General features: G+C 40.3%; 2 protein-coding genes across 2 annotated transcripts in view; one reads left to right on the top strand and one right to left on the bottom strand.

The window, feature by feature from the left end:
- The window catches only part of LOC129103895 (plakophilin-3-like), a 32345-nt gene extending 24531 nt beyond the window's left edge, over window positions 1-7814 (top strand). The window contains exon 13 of the mRNA XM_054614535.1: window positions 4054-7814. Within this exon, the coding sequence (XP_054470510.1) occupies window positions 4054-4095 (42 nt within the window). The 3' untranslated portion in view covers window positions 4096-7814. The remainder of the gene's footprint in view (window positions 1-4053) is intronic.
- A 1778-nt stretch (window positions 7815-9592) lies between these two features.
- zgc:153993 (uncharacterized protein LOC767645 homolog) lies at window positions 9593-18593 on the bottom strand. Its single transcript, XM_054613176.1, has 6 exons — window positions 18317-18593; window positions 16547-16595; window positions 15237-15398; window positions 13342-13474; window positions 12331-12435; window positions 9593-12201 (listed from the first exon to the last, which is right to left on the bottom strand). Exons 1-6 carry the CDS (start codon window positions 18384-18386, stop codon window positions 12103-12105), a joined length of 618 nt encoding a protein of 205 aa, XP_054469151.1. The 5' UTR covers window positions 18387-18593; the 3' UTR covers window positions 9593-12102.
- Window positions 18594-18933: the final 340 nt, after the last annotated feature.

Genomic DNA, 18933 nt, shown 5'->3' with positions numbered 1-18933 from the left:
CAGACATTAATTGAGTCAGGATATTTGGAGAGAAGAAGATGTTGTCTTGTTGTTTTGAAAACAATAAACTACAAATTTGACAGATGCAAAAGTTTTCTCTAACCCTGAGATTTCATATAAATTAACAGATTTATTTGGCAGCACAAGCTGTCAATGCTTGACATATTAACATCTTATGAGGTTAATACGACATATATAAATATATATATATATATGTGTGCGTGTGTGTGTAAGCAAAGAGTGGCTTATTTAAATATTCAGATGCATAATCATTAATTTGTTTTTGTCCACCTGATGAAAGTCCAACAATCACTCTCCTTTAAATTCCGTTTTGGTCTCCACCAACTCCTGAGACAAAAATATCGGACTCCTATGCAGCTAAATTCTACGCAATACACACAAGCAAGTAGCTAACATTTCCGTCAGTCTGTCGTTTGGTGTAGGGCGTACGGTGGGTTTTCAAAGTTACAGTGAAACAGCAGTTAAAGCCACTTCACTTTCCATAATCTGAAATACTTCAATTTAATCAGAATATGAGTGGGCTGCATTTACAAGTAGGATTCAATCAAATTCTTCAGATAGATCTAAATTAAAAATCTCAGATTTTGATTTGAGAAAATACCTTTTTTTGTAGACCTTTAGAGTTAGTTGATAATTCTCCCAGAGTTCATCACCAGCAGCGCAGCCCCTTTGCACTCCCAAGTCGTAAAATATGGCAGCTTGGGCACCCTGGTTCCTCTATTGGGGTTTGCCTGACTCCTTGTCGCAGCGATCAAAATAAAGCAGAAATAGAAAAATATATACAGCCCAGTGGCCCTTCATATCCAACTGACGCTCCATGTGGCCATGGTTATGGCCGTTGTAAAGGAGGAAGTCAGCTGACGTAGTATAAGTCCGTTAAGGTAGGAGCTTGAGATGGATGGATCAAAAAACACAGGACTTTCACCCAGGAGGCCACTGTTCCTGTCCCGTGTGAAAGCTATAGGCAACCGTTGACTTATCTCAAGTTGTGTATGCAAGATGAGTTACTTTATGTAACGTTAGGTAACAATATGTGGTTTACCTAAAGTTAGGTAACTAGCAAAGTTTACGTAGCTTAATTAACTTAAAACGCACACCTAACCTAGTATAACAAATGTTCTTATTTCAACAGAAACCTCAACCTTTTCCTAAACCGTACCATGGACTTTTGTTGCTAACACCAAACCAAGATGTTTCTTGTGAACATGGAAGTTAATTTTGAAGGACAGTGTATGAATGTAACAAGCAGCATTGACAAGCTTAAAAAAAATTACAAAACGTCAAAACTGATGGCAAAGTGGTACATAGAGTGTCATAGTTAGAAGCGTAGGGCCACTGATCAAGCTGCCGTATTTGACTAGTTGGGAGTGAGAACGCAATGACCAGCATAATTGAGTTCAGTCTCAATATGAAAATATTGATTAAAGCAGCTTTAAAGTTGATTCCGGGTTGCAAATTATGTTGCTTTTCCAAAAACTGTGCTGGGAAAGGAACAGAGTTTACGGATCAGTTGTTCTGTTAATGAAGAAGGAAAACCCCAGTCAATGATTGCAGTTATTTATTTAAATCTGGAATGAACTCAGAAATCAGAAAAAATGCTACAACTAAGCACTAGCTGGTTTTCACGAGTTTATGAAGTTGATAAAGATCTGAAGTGAGTGGCTAACAGGATTAGAGCAGCCCTGGCATGAACAAGAGAAGCGGCCCCTTTTATGGAAGGATGTTTTACCAATCTGCCGAGGAATGCCACGCTGATTATTTTAGATTATACTTTATTCCTCTAATGCCTGCTGATAAGGGTTTGTATTTTGTAGATGGTGATAACTGACTATATCAAAACTACACTTACATCATTTTAAAGATGTAAGCCCCTTTATTTGTTTTCTAACATAGTGAAGCCACTCCTTCGCTCTACATTCTTGTGAGGATCCCTGCTTTATCTCCCTGCTTTATCAACTGCCGCTGGGTTTTGTAGAGTTTTAGTTTCTGAGTGACCACTCACAGCAGGAATGCAGAGGATCTGGCCAGATATATTTGGCTTATGTCTCTTTTGTGCCTTCTGGGATGAATAAAAGGAGAGTTTCGTTATGTGGACTTGGCAGTCTCTAACACTGTTGTGTTTTCTCCCTGACTAACCTCCCTCCCACACACCTTCCCCTCCACACACACTGAATCTGACACAGCAAAACAAAAGCCATGTTTATCTGACAGCTGTGTGACCATGGTGAAGTTATTACATTTAATAGATATGTGTGTGTCTTTCCTCAACCCAGTCATGCAGTTCTCACAAAAGTTGCCGCTCACTCCGGGCTGTCTTCACAAGTCACAGTGCAAACAAACCGGTCCGAAGACAAATATCTGGTTAATCTACTGGACAGACATGCAACGGAAGCAGCTGCTTTTTGTGGCTATTCATTGACCCCAGAGGGCGAATCCTGTCCCCTTCCTGACAAAAGTATTTCCTCATCCAAAAGAAAGGCAGACATGTAAATGAGCTACCCTGAGAGATAGAACGTTAAGGTCAAGTGGGACAGGTACTGGCTGTTGTACAAGGCATTTAGTCTCCACTGAACGGCCTCGCACAAAATGATTTTCTGCCCAGTTACTCTTTTAAGTTTCAGTTAGCAATATACTCATAAAATAACAATTCATCAGACTACTATGTCTAACAGAATTAGCACCAGACTGTTCCCTTCAGCTCTACGAAGCATTTAAGTATATTTTAGCTCACTGTTTTGGTTTTACGGGCCACAACGTCACAGTTTTTATTCGATCTCTGTGGTATTGTCAGAAGCAATATGCCGCTCTATTTCAATGAAGAGGTTCCGATAAACCCACTGTTCGCATCCTGCCGAGCACCAACCAGCCGAGAAACAAGCTTAGCGTCTAGCTGGTGAACATGGTGGAGCTTTCAGCAGCTAACAAGCCAGATATCTATATCAGGGGTTAGCGGTGACCAAAACAGAGCTAACAGGAGAGTGACTATGATGGCTACGATGGCTGGCCACTAACATCACTTCAAGCTAATCGCTAATGTTGCTATGTGTCAGAAGACGACTGTTTTCTAACAGGGTCTGCACACTGTAACAACTTTAAACAGGTGATAATGTGTGAGTGTTTTGTTTACAGCTTGTTCCATTTCCCTTTGTGGCCAAAAAACGTCAATGAATACTGCCGAAAAACGATTTTATTTTATTTTCTGCCAAATGCACACAGACTATAAATTATGTTTTAGATTGTTAGTTTCTGAAAGTTATTCACTACTCCAAGAAAAAAAAACCTTTAACCAACAATACTTTGCCATCCTGTGAACAGCTGAAAAGTAGTATTTTTTTTTCATACTTGACCCATTTTCAGTTTATTTCCCCCCACAAGTTATATCTTGAAAATATAACATTGCACATCATTTCTTGATAAGTATCGGCCGATTAATTGGCTTTTTCTTGCTTCAAACTATTGTTATTAAATCTGCCTTTAAAGGTCACAATCGGTCAACTTCTGGTAAAAACGTAGCAAGCCAAACCAAAAAAAAGGCCTGTGAATTAAACAGTAGGTTAACAAGAAACACTGTGTGATATGAAAAAGAAATTGGGTGGCAGACAAGCCATTTATTTGGCTTTCCCTGAAACCAAACCAATGATCTCTGTGATTCCTAACCCTAACCCGAACCTAAGACCTTACCCCAACCACAGAGGGCAATGCTACTGGACTAGTCAAAGGGGGCGGTAAAGTTTGGGGCAGGACTGATGCAAGTCATTAAACTACAATCAATTATATGGTAAGGTGTTGCAGGGCTTTTACACTTGAATTAGGTTTATTTTGTGGTAACATTTCAAGGCATTGTGAAGGAAAGTATGGTCTACCGGTGTAATGAAGTTTAAATCAAAGCAACGTGGCAGCAGAGTTTTTAACAAGCTGCGGGTGATTAAAGACTCAAATATGCAGGTGAAAAGCACTTTACAATACCTGTCACCAGCAGGTTAGAAATGTCACTATCTTATCTTGTTTGTATTGTGTTTTTTTGTTTTTCAGAAAGGATTTACCAGACGAGACTTCACTGATGTCACCGTCTAGGCTGCAGCACAAGACGTGATTCATTCCGAGCTGTTGGCCTCAGCGTCACGGTTGCTGTGAGGAAAAGACGAGGAACAATAGTTGGATTTAATGAGCAGAGAGGATTTAGATGGACCTACGGGAAGAGAAAAAAATGGACCAGAGTCAATGGAACGATGGACTTTAAAGTCTGTCCTCTTTCCGGGAGGCTGTGTGTTTAACTTGGCTTAGCTTGCAGCAGATGCAGCCTGTGATGACTTATGTTGTCCACACATACAGTGGACTTTACCCCCCAAACTACTACGTACTCTACTTGTATTAGGATTTGACTAATATGTTTGTTTGACACTGACACTTATTCCAATTACTTTGAATGAATGTTGCTGATAGCTGATATGATGTCCACATTAGAGAGAGAGTGTGAGAGGGAGACAGTAGTGCCTATTAACCATTTTTACATGGTCAGAGAAGGCTAGCGGATATCAGGGATGGTGTCTTTCTAGATACTGGCTCTAGAGATAGCAATGCTGGTCTATTGGCAGGTCAGTCAGTCCACCTGTTTGGTCCAGAACAGAATGTCTCAACAATTATTGATTAGATTACTGGATTCTTGGCCCTGAACCACTTTGGTGATGATCAGGTCCACATTTCAACTTGTATCATACCGGCGTTTATCACCAAATACCCACAAAACTATGTCCCATCTCACAACTGTACTTTGGCGCTAATTAGCGAATGGTAGCATACTAACTCGCTTAACTAAGATTATGAACATTGTAAAAACAAATTCTGCTAAACATCTACATGTTATCATTGTCACTGTGAGCATGTTTGCATACTGAGGATTGCATTTAGCTCAAAGCACTAATTTACCTAAATACAGCTTCACAGAGAAGCTAGCTTGACTGTCCGTGAGTCTTTTATTTTACCGAACAAGTTCAGACGTTAAAGTTATGATGTAGCCATTTTCATTCAAAAAGAAACAGGAAGCAGCTCCAGGTTTCAATTAAAAGGTGCTAAATCCATTAATTCAAATCCATCAATTAAGAGTACATCTCTTACCTCCACACAACACTCTCAACGAGGCAACAGCTGAGCCGGCGGCTCGCAGCTGACGGTTCTAACAGTGCAAACGACGACAACAGTGCTGACAGAGCTTACAGTGTTTACCTTATGTTGAACCGGGAATATGGGTGACACGCTTCTTAAACTTCTGTCATCCGGGACGGCGCTACCGCTTGTAACTACCGCTTGTAACTACCGCTTGTAACTACCACATGAGCCCAGTGCAGAGCTGCGGCAATGAGCTAGCCAGGTAGCCATGCTAACATGCACTAATATGCACTAAAATGCAAGCGTGGCTGGACCGGCTATGAGCACAGAGACGCTCTGATAACAACACACACAGAGGGAGATTGACTTCATCTTCATCTGAGTATCTACTCAGGTAGACATTAGTACACTATACCTTCACACAGCAAATCATTGTTTGATGCTTTATTAATGATCTGAATATTGTGGGGAAAACATTTAAGTTTAGATGTCAGCTTCACATCTTGTTCATTCGAGGTTTAGCATTTTGTTTATCTGCTTATTTGTTACTTCTAGCTTTCCTGAAAATGCTCATATGCACAGGAACTAATGCATTTGATTATCATTTGATAAAAGAATAACTGGGAACACAGCATGAGGGGCCACCATGGCAGTCTAAGAAGGAAGCGTCAACAACACTTCACCAGACATTCAATTATTGGTCAAACAACTCCTTAATTTGCATTTGACCACAGAGGAGCAGTGCAGAAATACCACCAAAGCATTTAAGTGGAGTCAAAACTCAAATGAACTAAAACACGGCAATTAGCCTGTCTTCACAGTAAAGTATCTTATGCTCATAATGAGTTAAATCATAACCTAGAAAAACAAGCTGTATATGCATTGGAATATGATCAAAGAAAATAGTGTTATTTGAGAAAATAAATCAGACAATCTTCCTCTGTCATGTACAATCCATCTAGTCAAACAATGTTTGATTAAAAGGAAAAGCCTCACGATAATGTCTGCTGAGAGGCCAGTAGGAGCCAACAAGGGGATTTCTCTAAAAGGACGTGTGGGGGAGAGCGCTGTAACCTTCGGGCCTGCTGGAGGAAACTGCACACCAGCAGCGGCCTCACAGCACTTTTCTAGCAGATGGAGGAAGGGAGGGGCACAGCCTGACCGGGGAATGACAGGCCTTGATATGTAGTGGGCAAAACTGGAGAGGGGGGGCTTCAACCAAGAGGCATGACTCTACTTCTGACTTTATTTATTACCTCAGTAAACATTGTGAACATGAGTTTATGGTCTCAATCTATAGTTTCAAGTCTTCTTCAATACAGCATGAAAATTGTATTAGGGTCCATTTAGAGTCAAATAGACCATAAGGCAGAGTATGCTTTAGGGCGGGCTTACTGTGATTGACAGGTTGCTGCCAGAGCCGTATACGGCTTCTCTACATCACTCCTCCGCATTCCAAATATGGTATCTTCTGTTCATTGGTTGGAGAAAAAAACCACATGGTGTTCCACCGTATTCCAAAACTCAGAACTTGAGGCTTCATAGCGGAAGTCCACAACTCAATGGGTGACGTCGTGATGACTACGTCTTCTTATAGACAGTCTATGGCTTCAACACACAGACCACCCACCCTTGAAACAGAGAATCCCTTTTCTATCACCTATCATTTGTATCCATTGAAAATGTTGACCACACGTGTCAGCTAACGTTAGCTTACTGGTCATATGCTATTGTGATGCGATATTGACTGTACGCGGTGATGTCGTGTACGACAGCAAACCACTCTTAGTTATTTTTTTAGAACATGTCATTGAACGCTGCGGTGGAGACACTCTCTTTAAATGTTGTAGCTTTCCAAGCTAGGGCTCCGGTTCGATACTGTGTCCCTTTCAGAAGCTTTGTTTTCCAGCATTGACCAACAGTGTTTTTTTAAAGACCTTATAAAACTCATAAATAAACAATTAATGTTTTTCTGTGACTAGCTATCGAATTTATCAGTGTTAAAAGGAGTCGTTGTCGTCATTAGCTGTTAGCTAGAGCCTATTGAGGGCACGGTGTATCCCATGATGCACAGGGGGCTCAGCTCACAATGGAATAACAGGACAATCTCCCCGTCCTAGGAACTTGTAGATCTGTTCTGTTGGGCGGCAACCGAAATAAAGAGTAGACTACCCAGAGTGTAGTAAATAAGGTGTAGATTATCCATTGGACACCTTAATAGTATTGTTCGGCATTCAGCCTTTTTTTATAGTTAGCTATAAGAATAAACAAACAATCAATCATACCATTTCTATTGACAAAGTAAGATCAAAAACAGATCTATGTGATGGGAAATATAAAGAAAACAACTTATAATAATAAAGTAAGACAAATAAAATAAATAAATACATTGTTTTGGGCTACTTGAGAAGTGGGCAGGAAGTGACATCAGCGGAGGAGCCTTATATCCCTGAATAAATAATTGTGGCCTTGTATGGAGCTGCGTACATTTCTAGACATAAACAAAACAGATAAAAACCCTCTAAAGAAACAATAGTTGCCTGAAAGATTTGTAAATAGTTTTTGATCTGTGTTTAGCTACAGTGCTTATTCCCCCACTGACCATCAAAGCCTACATGGACAACTTTCTAAAAGCTTAAAGGTCTTGATTAATATTGTTTCATGAGTGATATGAATAAAAATCTGACATTCAATTTATTTGTAATCTGTTTTTTTTTTTGTATTTGTATTTAGACTTCAATGGGCAAAGTGTGATGTTTTACAACAAATCCCTGACCGTTATGTTCTGCCATGTGTAGACGCAGTTTGATGTGAGCGTTTTAGCAGTGTTACCCTCCGAGATGACCAACAGTAACCTGTAGGTACCCACTGTGGAGGTAAGCTGTGCTGGCAACAACCCATCCTCCCCTCAGGGAGCTTTAAACACATGGGTTTCAGAGCAGCCTGTAAAATTCGTCTTACCCCCACCCCCCGACCTCAGAAACCCTCCGTCTCAGACCGAGCATTCCTGACCTCAGTCACACATACCAGCAAAAAAATCTCAAACCTGATCACGCCCACTAAGGCTCTGACTGACAATCCAATAAACACAGTCCTTAAGTGTATATTACTAGAATCTATACGGCACCAAAATATTACTTCACTGGGTGCATCATCCTGAACGAATCAAAGAATTCATTTTTTTCTACTTTTCTAGTGATTTTTTTTACATAACTCAATTATCCATAAATGTGGACAGAACCACCCGTTGCAGAGGTTTATTTAAATAAACCTTTCAGGATAAATTTTGCCTTTATTTAACACTTGACAGACTGGCAATTAAGTTTAAATTTATTTCAGAATAAATTTGATGGATCTTCCCTGCCCTCTTGTGGCAGCACTACTGACCCTACAGTCAAGGATGTTTCACATGGTTGTCTCTGGGTTTAAATATTTATCTATATTATGTTATCTATTTTGTTTTTTTATGTTTTGTTTTTTCCAATTTTGAGGCTGCGTTCAAAGTATGTCTTTAATGTATTTATTCCCCCTTAAAATCACTCTCTTACTGGTAAGGATAAAATAATAATGAAATATGGTTCTGGGATCCGATCAAAAACAACTCCATGGTTCCCTCAGAATGATCTGACCACCGGGACTGTCTTGCCATCGGGTTCACGCATCATGTAGAGTACCTTCGCTGCACAGATCAGTCAGTCAACATAAACGCTTCTCTTTTCCCCTAATGAGATCTAATGCATCCTATAACTAACTGTTACATAACCTTGGCGTTTAAAGGAATCATTTTCACTTTTTTGACGCAAGTTTTGAAACTCCATTTACTCTACTATATTACTAGTGCATTGCTCGTGTTTAATGCATCTGTGTCCTGCTATTTCACAGCCATGGTGTCTGCAGGTACCTCAAATGTCTTACAGCATCTGATACTGATTTTCAAAATTGAAGGTAATCAGTGGTCTAAAAAAGATTCCTTTCTTATTATTTCAGGTCTTACATTTTGTGATGCTGCTTAGATCGATTAGAAATCATATAAACATGACATTTTTAAAGCTATGTATTTAATTAAAATTACATTTTTTAACTACATTATTTAATTTTATTTCCCAGTTCTTCACATGTAAAACACTACACTTGCAAGTTTCTCTGAAGGTTAAAGGATTGAGGCATTAAGATGATTTACTGATGATGCTAAACTAAAGACAGTCCCTCAGGGGTCTCTGGGGGAGACAGTTTACAGTCTTCTAGGAGCCTTTAGGGAACCTTCCCTGAATGTTACCAGTTTGCTGGGAAGACACCTCTGTCAAAGAAAATTTTGATTTTATTCAAAGAAATACCTCGATCAACATCTTTAACCTGGGGAGTTTACAACCCGGTAAACATAACTGCCATGTTAGTGAAAAAATACATCCTTAGTTTAAGTCTTTTAACCCACGATGACCTCAGAACATTCACACTGACAGCGATGAGTGGTATAACACAATTTCTCATTTATTCACAGAAAATGGGAGTCCAATTAGTTCATATTTCTAACAACAAAATAATCATCAAGTCACATTAAAATTAAAATAAGAAAAACACCATGAAACAAGCAGATAAATAGTGTGATACCCCTCTCAAAAGTGCACAATAAATTTGGTAGCAAAAACACCTGAGAAAAGCTTGCATGGCACTAGATTATAGCATGAGGTTCCCTTCAGCCACCGACTGTCCCCAAATAAATCATCCATCACATCAACTGACCCGACACATCTGAAAAAACCTAAAGGCATTTATCTATGAACCACAGAGAACTCTTTCTCGAACACTTAAAAGTCTGGTCTTTCTGCTGGAGAATCTAAATGAAGATAATTGCAAGTTTAGAAACCAAAGGACATGTTTTTTTCCCCCTTTTGCTAGCAGTTGTAGAGGTTTTACAGGTTTAAAAATCGACCAGTATCTGTTTATTACAAAAATACATTGGAGAAGTGAGCGTGTGAAGATGAAGTTGAAATACTGCAGGGAGCAACCGGGCTGGAACATGAGAACTATGCTGTGATGTTGGGTGTGTAGGCCTATTCTGCACACACTGTATGTCTGAAATGTAGGAACAGCTAACCATCTTAATCTGAGGGATCAGCTCAGGTACGGATGAAATCACTAAACTACTGCGATGATAAAAAAAAAATCCACATCATCTTTTCCAATTGTACTAAAAGATTACCATTCACAGTGGAAGATATATGGAAAAGAAAGATGGGTAAAAAAGTGTCTCTCGTGAAAAGTGTGACTGGAACAACTATTTTGACAAATGGCTGCTGAAGGCTGTTGCCGTTTGTCATCAGCAGGTTAAAGTTTGAATGTTTGTTCTTCAGGACTTTGACTCAAGAGACCACTGTTTGGGTCAACGGTTTAGTTATTTAAACACAACATTTACTTTTAAGTCACGCATGTCACTTAAGATACGGAGTGTCGTACTTATTATAACCGTAATTCTGAGTCATTTTCTCATAGACCTCTATACAATCAGACGAGTTGCCCCCTGCTGGTCAGTAGAGAGAATGCAAATTGTAAGACACTTCCACATCGGTTTCACTTGGCAGAACAGGAGGATTCTGCCAGGTCACATCACTATCTTATGCAGGTGTCTGACGACTGAAAACATTTGTCTCATGTATCAATGTGACCGACCACAGGGAGATCCCAGAAAGACAGAGGCAAAAGAAATTAGTTTCTGAACACTGCTGGCGCGTAGAGTTACACGACCTCTTCTGTGAATGCGACGTCAGAGTTTTTGTAAGATACCTGAGCCAGCGTGCAATTCACATTACATTGATGGTCAGCTGACCGTAGTTGTTTAGCCCATAATAATAATCTCTGTAAACACAGTCTTACGCTCAAACATCCCACACCTACAGAGCCGTGTGGTGGGAGAGTCCAGGATTTTGCAAGTAAAAAGTCCCATTCATGTCTTCATAGACAACAATAGATGTTTAAACATTGGTCGAGAAAAAAAATCTCTGGTTGAATTATCAGTATAAACTGCAAAGCGTTAGAAAATATGCACTTTTTTTTCCTAAATAGTCAACGGTAGATAAAAACTTGAGTTAATTCAACAATAATTTGAAAAGGCATTTCTGTAGAGAAAAGTCCAATAATCCAGTTTACATTTAAGATTCTCTTTGTAGAAGTCTTAAATTACAATGACCACTTTCAAAAAATTCAACTTCAGATTCAGATTCAACTCAACAAACTTGTGTTTTGTTGGCAATATAACTTTTTCAAAAGCAGACACTTTGACTCAGAACATTGTGTAATTCATTACATTAACAACAGGGCTTTTTGTACGATGACATGCCAAATGGCCTGCTGGAAAAAAAAGTGATTGAAAGTGGGAATTATTATACTTCGTCAAAACGTTAAAATTACCAGCATAAGCCAACATGATGAAGCTACAATACAGGAATTTAGTTGAATTTTGATTGGCTGCTGTTGTTGTTTTCATCAGACTCTTTTCTCATGTCCTCTCAGGTCTATAGCTCCAAATTTTTGCTAAGATAACTATATAAATACATACACATAGTAGAGAAATCTACGTTGGACCCCACCCAGAACCGATGTGGACCAGAGACCTGGTTCCGGTAGGGTCTGGTCCCTGGTCTGTTTGAAGTCATCTACAGCTACGTCCAATGTTCATGAACACCTTCATCCTCTTAAAGCCTTCAATTTGGCGGCTAGAAGGTGTGTTGCAGCAGCTCTTGTGCTTCCATATGGTTGCTGCTGAAGGATGATGGAGATGCCCAGTGCACTTTTTTTTGTTTTGTTCTTAGAATCCTAAGAGAGGAGGCCCCCCTCCCCTTCTTAGTACAGTACATATCCTCCAGTGGATGAATAGATGGAGGTTGAGGAGTGGTTGTAATTAATAGTCTTTATTATCGAGCTGCGTTTATCCAGGTGATTGGACTGCAGCCCTGATTGCGGTTGTGAGGTCTGATGTGCTCAGCGTGTTTTCCTGTAGTAAACAATGGCTGCCACCAATGCTACTGATGCTACTATGGCTACCGTCCTCCACCGAGAAAAACCATGTATCACCCCAGCCTGGAGAGATGGAGACAGCGAGATTAAGGGTTAAGATCCCAAGGATGTATCCATAGAGCCTTAAAGCAACATTTTTTAATGAATATTACACAAGGCTGACCCAATCTTTGTGGACAACGTGACACTCACCCAGCCTCCCTGCTGTACGAGCCAGCGGTAGAGTTGCTCTCTGATGAACCGGAGAACCCAGCTGATGATTATTCGGATGTTCTCTAGATGGTTGCTGGTCAGTGCCTTGGAAACAAAAAACAAGACACCAGTCAGAACTGCTCTGCAGTTGTCAGCTACTTAAGCTAGATTTCTGTGTATAATGTTATAATAAAAACTGAAAGTGGCCAATACCTTAATTTAATTCAATTAAGTCAAATGTCTTTTTGCACAATGTGTAAATTGGCAAACGGAAAATGTTTTGAATCAAAAAGAAACAAAGATGATAGCTGCTACATAAGTTGTCTTGAGTCACGTCTGTCTGTCTTTAAACATTTATAATGAGAACACCTACCGCTGTTAACGGGACGGTCATGACACTAAGGGGCTAGCTGCTGTGGCTATGTCGTAGCGTATTTAACAAGGGGGACAGACTGAAGTTCAGCCTGCCCTTATGTGGCTAACCCAAGCTAGCTGAGGTCCGCAGCTATCAGACTGATGTCAAATAGCAAAAAAACAGGAGGAGCAGATGCTCAAACTGATTGTTGAAGTGGATGTCTGTGCTCTGTGTAGTTGAAAAATGTGGGACAGAGTAGAATAAATTGTAGTTCTGTACTGGCAGAATTGCGGGGCCTGATTTTGACTTTGAAAGTCAAAATTTAAAGCGGATTTCAATCGACTTTCGTTTTAGAATCGAAATCGTGACACAGTCTAATAACCATGCATGTCGTGGCATTACAGTGAGATACTTTTCTATGAACAAAACAAAAAGTTCTGTTCACTTTTGAACTGCAGGTTTTGACTCAGAGTGCTCATGTGAGGGAGCTCTGCAGCATGGATTTGGTCACGGGGGGGCGCAGGGTATAAATGGTTGAAAATAGTTCTTCTTATGAAAACATGCAGTGATGATCAGCAGTCATAACTGGGCAAACCACTTCTACATCTAGAACAACTGTGGCCCTGTTCTGTGACTCATGTGTTTCTGGGTGTTACCTTGTATATGAGTCTGTAGGCCAGATGGAAGAGAGCCACCACTCGACCCCAGTTGATGCCATCAGCGAAGATGTTCCTGGCCACCTTCATGAAGATGTCCTGAGCACAGTTGCCCTGAACCTGGTTGATCAGTCTGACGGGAAGAAATGGAGACATTCAAACTCGGTCAATGACTTCTACTTCCATCATTACCATTAACTACCACCGCTTTTAGAACACAGCAGCGCTCCTGCCTTTTTAGTGCTGCATGAGTCACACGAGGACTACAGCGGCAGCACCCAATGAGCAACGACTGACATACTTTGCTAAAGTTAACAACTACAGTGACAGAGTTTGGGAGAAGACTAGATTGACCGAAATGTGCAATATAATCTGACGATTTAACTAGAGTTACGGCCTCAGGTCGCATGCCTTAGCCCAGTGGTTCTCAAATGGGGGTACGTGTACCCCTGGGGTCCAAAGTGCAGGAGGTTCCCCTGGGGGAATGTGACGTGAAGGCACTCCAGGGGGTACGTGAGATTTAAAAAATATATATTTAAATTAGCATCCATTCAAAAATCCTTTAAAAATAGTTATTTAATAAATATTCAATAAAATATAAGTGTAAGTTCATAAACTGAATTCAATGCAACAATGCAATCTTCAGTGTTGACAGTTTAATAAATCTTTTTTTCAACCAAAAATGCTTTGCGCTGGTTAGGGGGTACTTCGCTGAAAAAATATTTCACAGGGGGTACATCACTGAAAAAAGGTTGAGAACCACTGCCTTAGCCTACTGGTCTAGTTGCATTTCACATCAATGACGTGATCCCATCACCATTTTAACCTGGTGGATGTTTGTGCCAAAGTTCCCAACTGGTGTTCCTGATAGTGGTGTAACGGATCACTGTCAATCTGTAAGAATCGCCCCTTGCGGCACGGTACACATGTGAACTGCGGATTAATTACACAGTTAAACATTAACCATCACAGTGTTAAAAAAACCTTTTGATCGTTATCTGCCGATATTCAGTTAAATATGTGATCAGGACATCGGCATTTATGCTTTTCTAGTTGCCGATCTCTGATGATATTACATTGTAAACAACCAATCCATGTTGAAAATGACAGGAAGATAACATCAGCGCTAACAGCTAACAAGCAAAGGTTCTGTTCAGTTACATTTTAATGCTTTCAGGCTCTCTTCAGTGAAAATGAGAATTTGGCAAAAGTAAATTATAGCAATACCATAATGTGTTCACGTGTAATCTCGTAAAATGTATTAATTGTAGTGTTCACAACAACATAAATAGATATTAGAGAGGGACTTATAAGCTGTTAACACTAGCTCTAAACAGCTTACAATACATAAATAATATAATTCAGAAAAACTACTTATAAGATTTGTTTTTAGCCATAGAAATACAATCTTTTATATCCTTATCATTTGAGTTGTGTGTTTTATGATGAATACACTATAGATGACCACATCTAGGATAACATTTAGAATTTTTGACGGTTTACTACAGAGCACTTTTTTGGATGGTGACAAATAAAAAATAGTCTAGATCCTTGTTGATTAGCTGCTATAATCAAACAAGAAAGGGATTTATTTCTGCGAATATGGATCATCAATGATCTCTAATTGGTATCTGCAGAAAAAAAATGTGATCAGGAATCTCTAAAAGTCATATTTGCCCCCTTTTATCTTTTGTGCTGATCCCATCTCTGATCCCATCTGTGATCTGATCCCAACCAGTTTTATGATCCGTTGCACCACTAGTTCTGAGATGTGGCATCCACGAGAATGGACCGGGTGGACAACCCCAAAACCTAATGCCTCCGTCTAAGGCCAGTGTGAAGGCATAAAAAGACAAAATGTCTTCCGTTTTCAGTTATTAAAAACTATAGCGTACTGTTGGAGCTCGGCGTTCCGGTTCATCTCGTCTGCGATCTTGAGCAGCTGCGCCACCACTTCTTTGATCTGTGGATCCTGGTTTTCATTAGGCCTTCCTCCCAGTTGCTCAGGGGACAGGTGTCGACTGGGCTCCTCTTCGTTTATAAGTGCGACCACATACCTGGGACAGAGAAAACGGCTTCATCAAGGAAATACCACATATTCAAACGGGAAGTTCATACTTCAAAAGACCATCAAAGGTACCCACTTGATTTATATATATAGCTCTGTTTACGCTTTCACTTTCACATTGTGTTTAACTGACATACCCACTAATTGAGAAAACTCAAATCAACTCAAATCAAAACAAAACTTCAAATAAGTCTCTTCTTTATCTGAATGAAGTTTCGTTATGCCGGTGAACTATACAGTATATTACCTTTCTAATCCAGACTGCAGCCGCAACATTTAGGAAAGGTCTTCACAGACTACAGCTGCAGGGCACGCATGCAGCATCATGAAAACTCCCTAAATCCCATAAAGTCGAAATATTTGGATTACCTCCTGGTGGCTGGCTGTTTAGTTTAGGAAGCGCAGCAGTTTATCCTACGAGTATGTAATGTACTTTTATAATTCATAAATACATTTAACAAACCAGCTGCACCAAAAACAGCCTCACTTTGAAAGATGTTGCAACAATACATGTAACCAGTGCTTCGGAATCCTAGAATATAAAAAATAATAGGCTTTCAGTTGTAGAAGTAGCGATAGGTGTCTGTTTGACAGAACCTGGAGCTCGGGGGAACCCCAGAGTTACAAACTAGAGGCACAGCGGGGATTTCTGCAGGATCAGAATGTAGCAAAACATGGGAGTGAACGCACTGTTTCTTTAAATGCTAAGGTGCAATAAATAATATATTGTGTTAGATTAATCGTGATAACCTTTGCACTGGGGAAACTATAGCTAAAAAGTATATGATCGTCATGAGCTCAAAGACATGTAATTCATGTATTTAATTCAGAATTCAAATATGTGTATCACAATGGACTGCCCACTGACGATCCATTCAGATCTGCCTCAGATACAACTGGATCAAATCAATAAATACACCAGATGAAGAATCAATACTGACTGTAAAACTGTTACGTGTTGGGGCCCATTCCTTGATGGACAACGCATCTCGAGCAAGGTTTTCACGCTGTGCAAAATTGCTGTATTCAATGTTTATACCTGGTTCAACAGCACTTTGTAACTTTCTTTTAAAAAGTGCTGTAGAAATCAGGATCTTTTATTATTATTAATATTCAAGTTGTAATGATAAGACTTACCCTCTGAGGACCACTGCTCCCTGCTCCATGATGGGATCATCGACCACATCTGAAACAGTGAGAAAACGTATTAAGGACCATAACAATGACGCATAGATAAACATAGAGAACAGATGTGTCATTTATCAAATAAAAATAACAGCTTAACAGCACATGCAAACGTGGGAAAAGTTTCTTGTTTTAACAAGATATGTTGATTTACGTTTGCCGTTATCTTTCCAGTACATTTTCCAACATATAACAATATATCAGCAAAACAAGGTTCAACATCAATAAGACATTGAACTTTGACCAAAGGAGAGGAATGATTTATATTTTCCCAGCAAGGACACAATGACTCATGTCTTTTGATTTGGTATCAAATGTTATTCAATATTAAAAAAAATAATCTGTTAGACTTTTTCTTCAAATATGTCTGGTGTCTACATCACAACTCTATCAAAAGGTGGCTTTCAGAAGTTTGCTTCTTTCTTATCCTTGGATTTAAAAGTGGAACTTTTACGCAAGACTTCGTGCCATCATCAGTCCCGTCTTTGATAGAGAATGAATAAATCGTCTCGTGTGATAGACTCAGGGGCGCCGCTAGGGATTTTGGGCCCCATGAAAAGAATCTTTACAGGGCCCCCAACACAGCGGCAAAATTTCTGCCTGCAGGGGTTGATGCTTCCAAAACAAATAAAGGAATTGTTACCAGGACATGGAAAATAAAACATGTGTGATTATATGTTAGTTAATAACTTAGTGTCATTATTTTTTCTGTATTATAATTTCATCATCATTAGGGGCCTCTCTGGGCCCCCTCCATCATGGGCCCCTAGAATCCGTCTCCTTTACCCCCCTTTTCGGCGCCCCTGGATAGACCCGTGGGTTTTTCCCAGATGTTTGTCTCATATTTATTCATGATTTGTTCCAATTGTTTATCAAACTAAAGTGTGAAACCAGCCTCAGCAGACCTAACGCAGCGGCCCTTTTTATTACCTTGTTTGTCACCAGCAGCACTCAGATCAGCGGGTAGAGCAGACATGACGGGTTTGTATAGTGCACACAGGGGCGCCGAAAAGGGGGGTAAAGGAGACGGATTCTAGGGGCCCATGATGGAGCCCAGAGAGGCCCCTAATGATGATGAAATTATAATACAGAAAAAATAATGACACTAAGTTGATGATGTCAAATGATAGTCAAAAATACCATTAAAATGCATAATTGTATGTAAAATAGCATCAAAAAATTTTGCCGCTGTGTTGGGGGCCCTGTAAAGATTCTTTTCATGGGGCCCAAAATCCCTAGCGGCGCCCCTGAGTGCACACATTCAATCTGCACATATCCAATAATAGTCTAGATTCAACCCTTTGGCCCCCGGTAACCAGTTAACCCATGCAGCATCCCACCAGCTCTGACAACATCCTGCTGATATTAAAGTCTTTTCTTTTCTTTTTTTTTTTTTGAATGAATGAATGAACCGCGGGACAGAGGAAGCCAATATCACTGCAACACTAACAATATGAACCCTGGCTAAAAGGTTCATTTCCGAAATATCCCTCCTGAGCTGTCCGGTGAGCACCGTGTCTCCCACACCGACACCGCCACCCCTCCGCCGGTGGGGTTGGAGCGGAGGTTTGGCTCGGGTAAAGCACCGCTACGGACGCACTTCTGTCCATTTCACAGCAAAGAAAGGGCCGCCAAGTGTGTGTGTGTGTGTGTGTGTGTGTGTGTGTGTGTGTGTGTGTGTGTGTGTGTGAGAGAGAGTACACCTGACATGGCTCCACATACCTTCCCCACCCTCTGCGCCCTGAGGTTCCTGCTCTCCGTCTTCTCTCGTTCCTTCCCGGCTGTCAGCCATAACTTCTGGATTCTGCGTCAAAGCGCACGGAACGAGTTTGGAGAGATGGACGAGGGATTGTAGATGTCTGCTCCCAATGTCGACCACGACGTTAGATCGAAATGAAGTCACAAAAGTCCGGACGTGTTGGTTTCGTTGAAAGTTTTCGCCCTTCCACAGAGGAACAAGGAAGTGACACGGAAGCGCGCAGTGGCCACCGGGTGGCGCGCCTCAGTTAATTCCCTCTCCTCTCCTCCTCCTCCCTCCTCCTCCTCCTCTCCTCCTCCTCCTCCCCCAATCACGAGAGAGCTCACACACATTAATGGCACATATAACACGCCAATGAATTGTCGAGATTAGTACATGAACGTCTCTGTTGTAATCTAATCTGATTGAAGTAATAATAATAATAATAATTCATTTTATTTGAGGGCGCCTTTCAAAGCACCCAAGGTCACCTTACAGGGCAGTTTAAAAACAGAAAACATAATCAACAATCATAAAAAACACAAGAACAAGATACATTGAACAATTTACATAAGTGGGGTGAGATGGGTTGGATGGAATA

The sequence above is a fragment of the Anoplopoma fimbria genome, chromosome 2 (genome assembly GCF_027596085.1).
Source record: "Anoplopoma fimbria isolate UVic2021 breed Golden Eagle Sablefish chromosome 2, Afim_UVic_2022, whole genome shotgun sequence".
Taxonomy (NCBI): domain Eukaryota; kingdom Metazoa; phylum Chordata; class Actinopteri; order Perciformes; family Anoplopomatidae; genus Anoplopoma; species Anoplopoma fimbria.
This window is presented reverse-complemented; position numbering and strand designations above follow the sequence as displayed.

Coding starts and splice junctions, on each gene's coding strand:
- zgc:153993 (XM_054613176.1), bottom strand. CDS start 18,386: ATGGCTGACAGCCGGGAAGGAACGAGAGAAGACGGAGAGCAGGAACCT. Junction 13,475..15,236: donor CGGAACGCCGAGCTCCAACA/GTACGCTATAGT, acceptor TCTTCCCGTCAG/ACTGATCAACCAGGTTCAGG. Junction 12,202..12,330: donor TCGTACAGCAGGGAGGCTGG/GTGAGTGTCACG, acceptor CCATCTCTCCAG/GCTGGGGTGATACATGGTTT.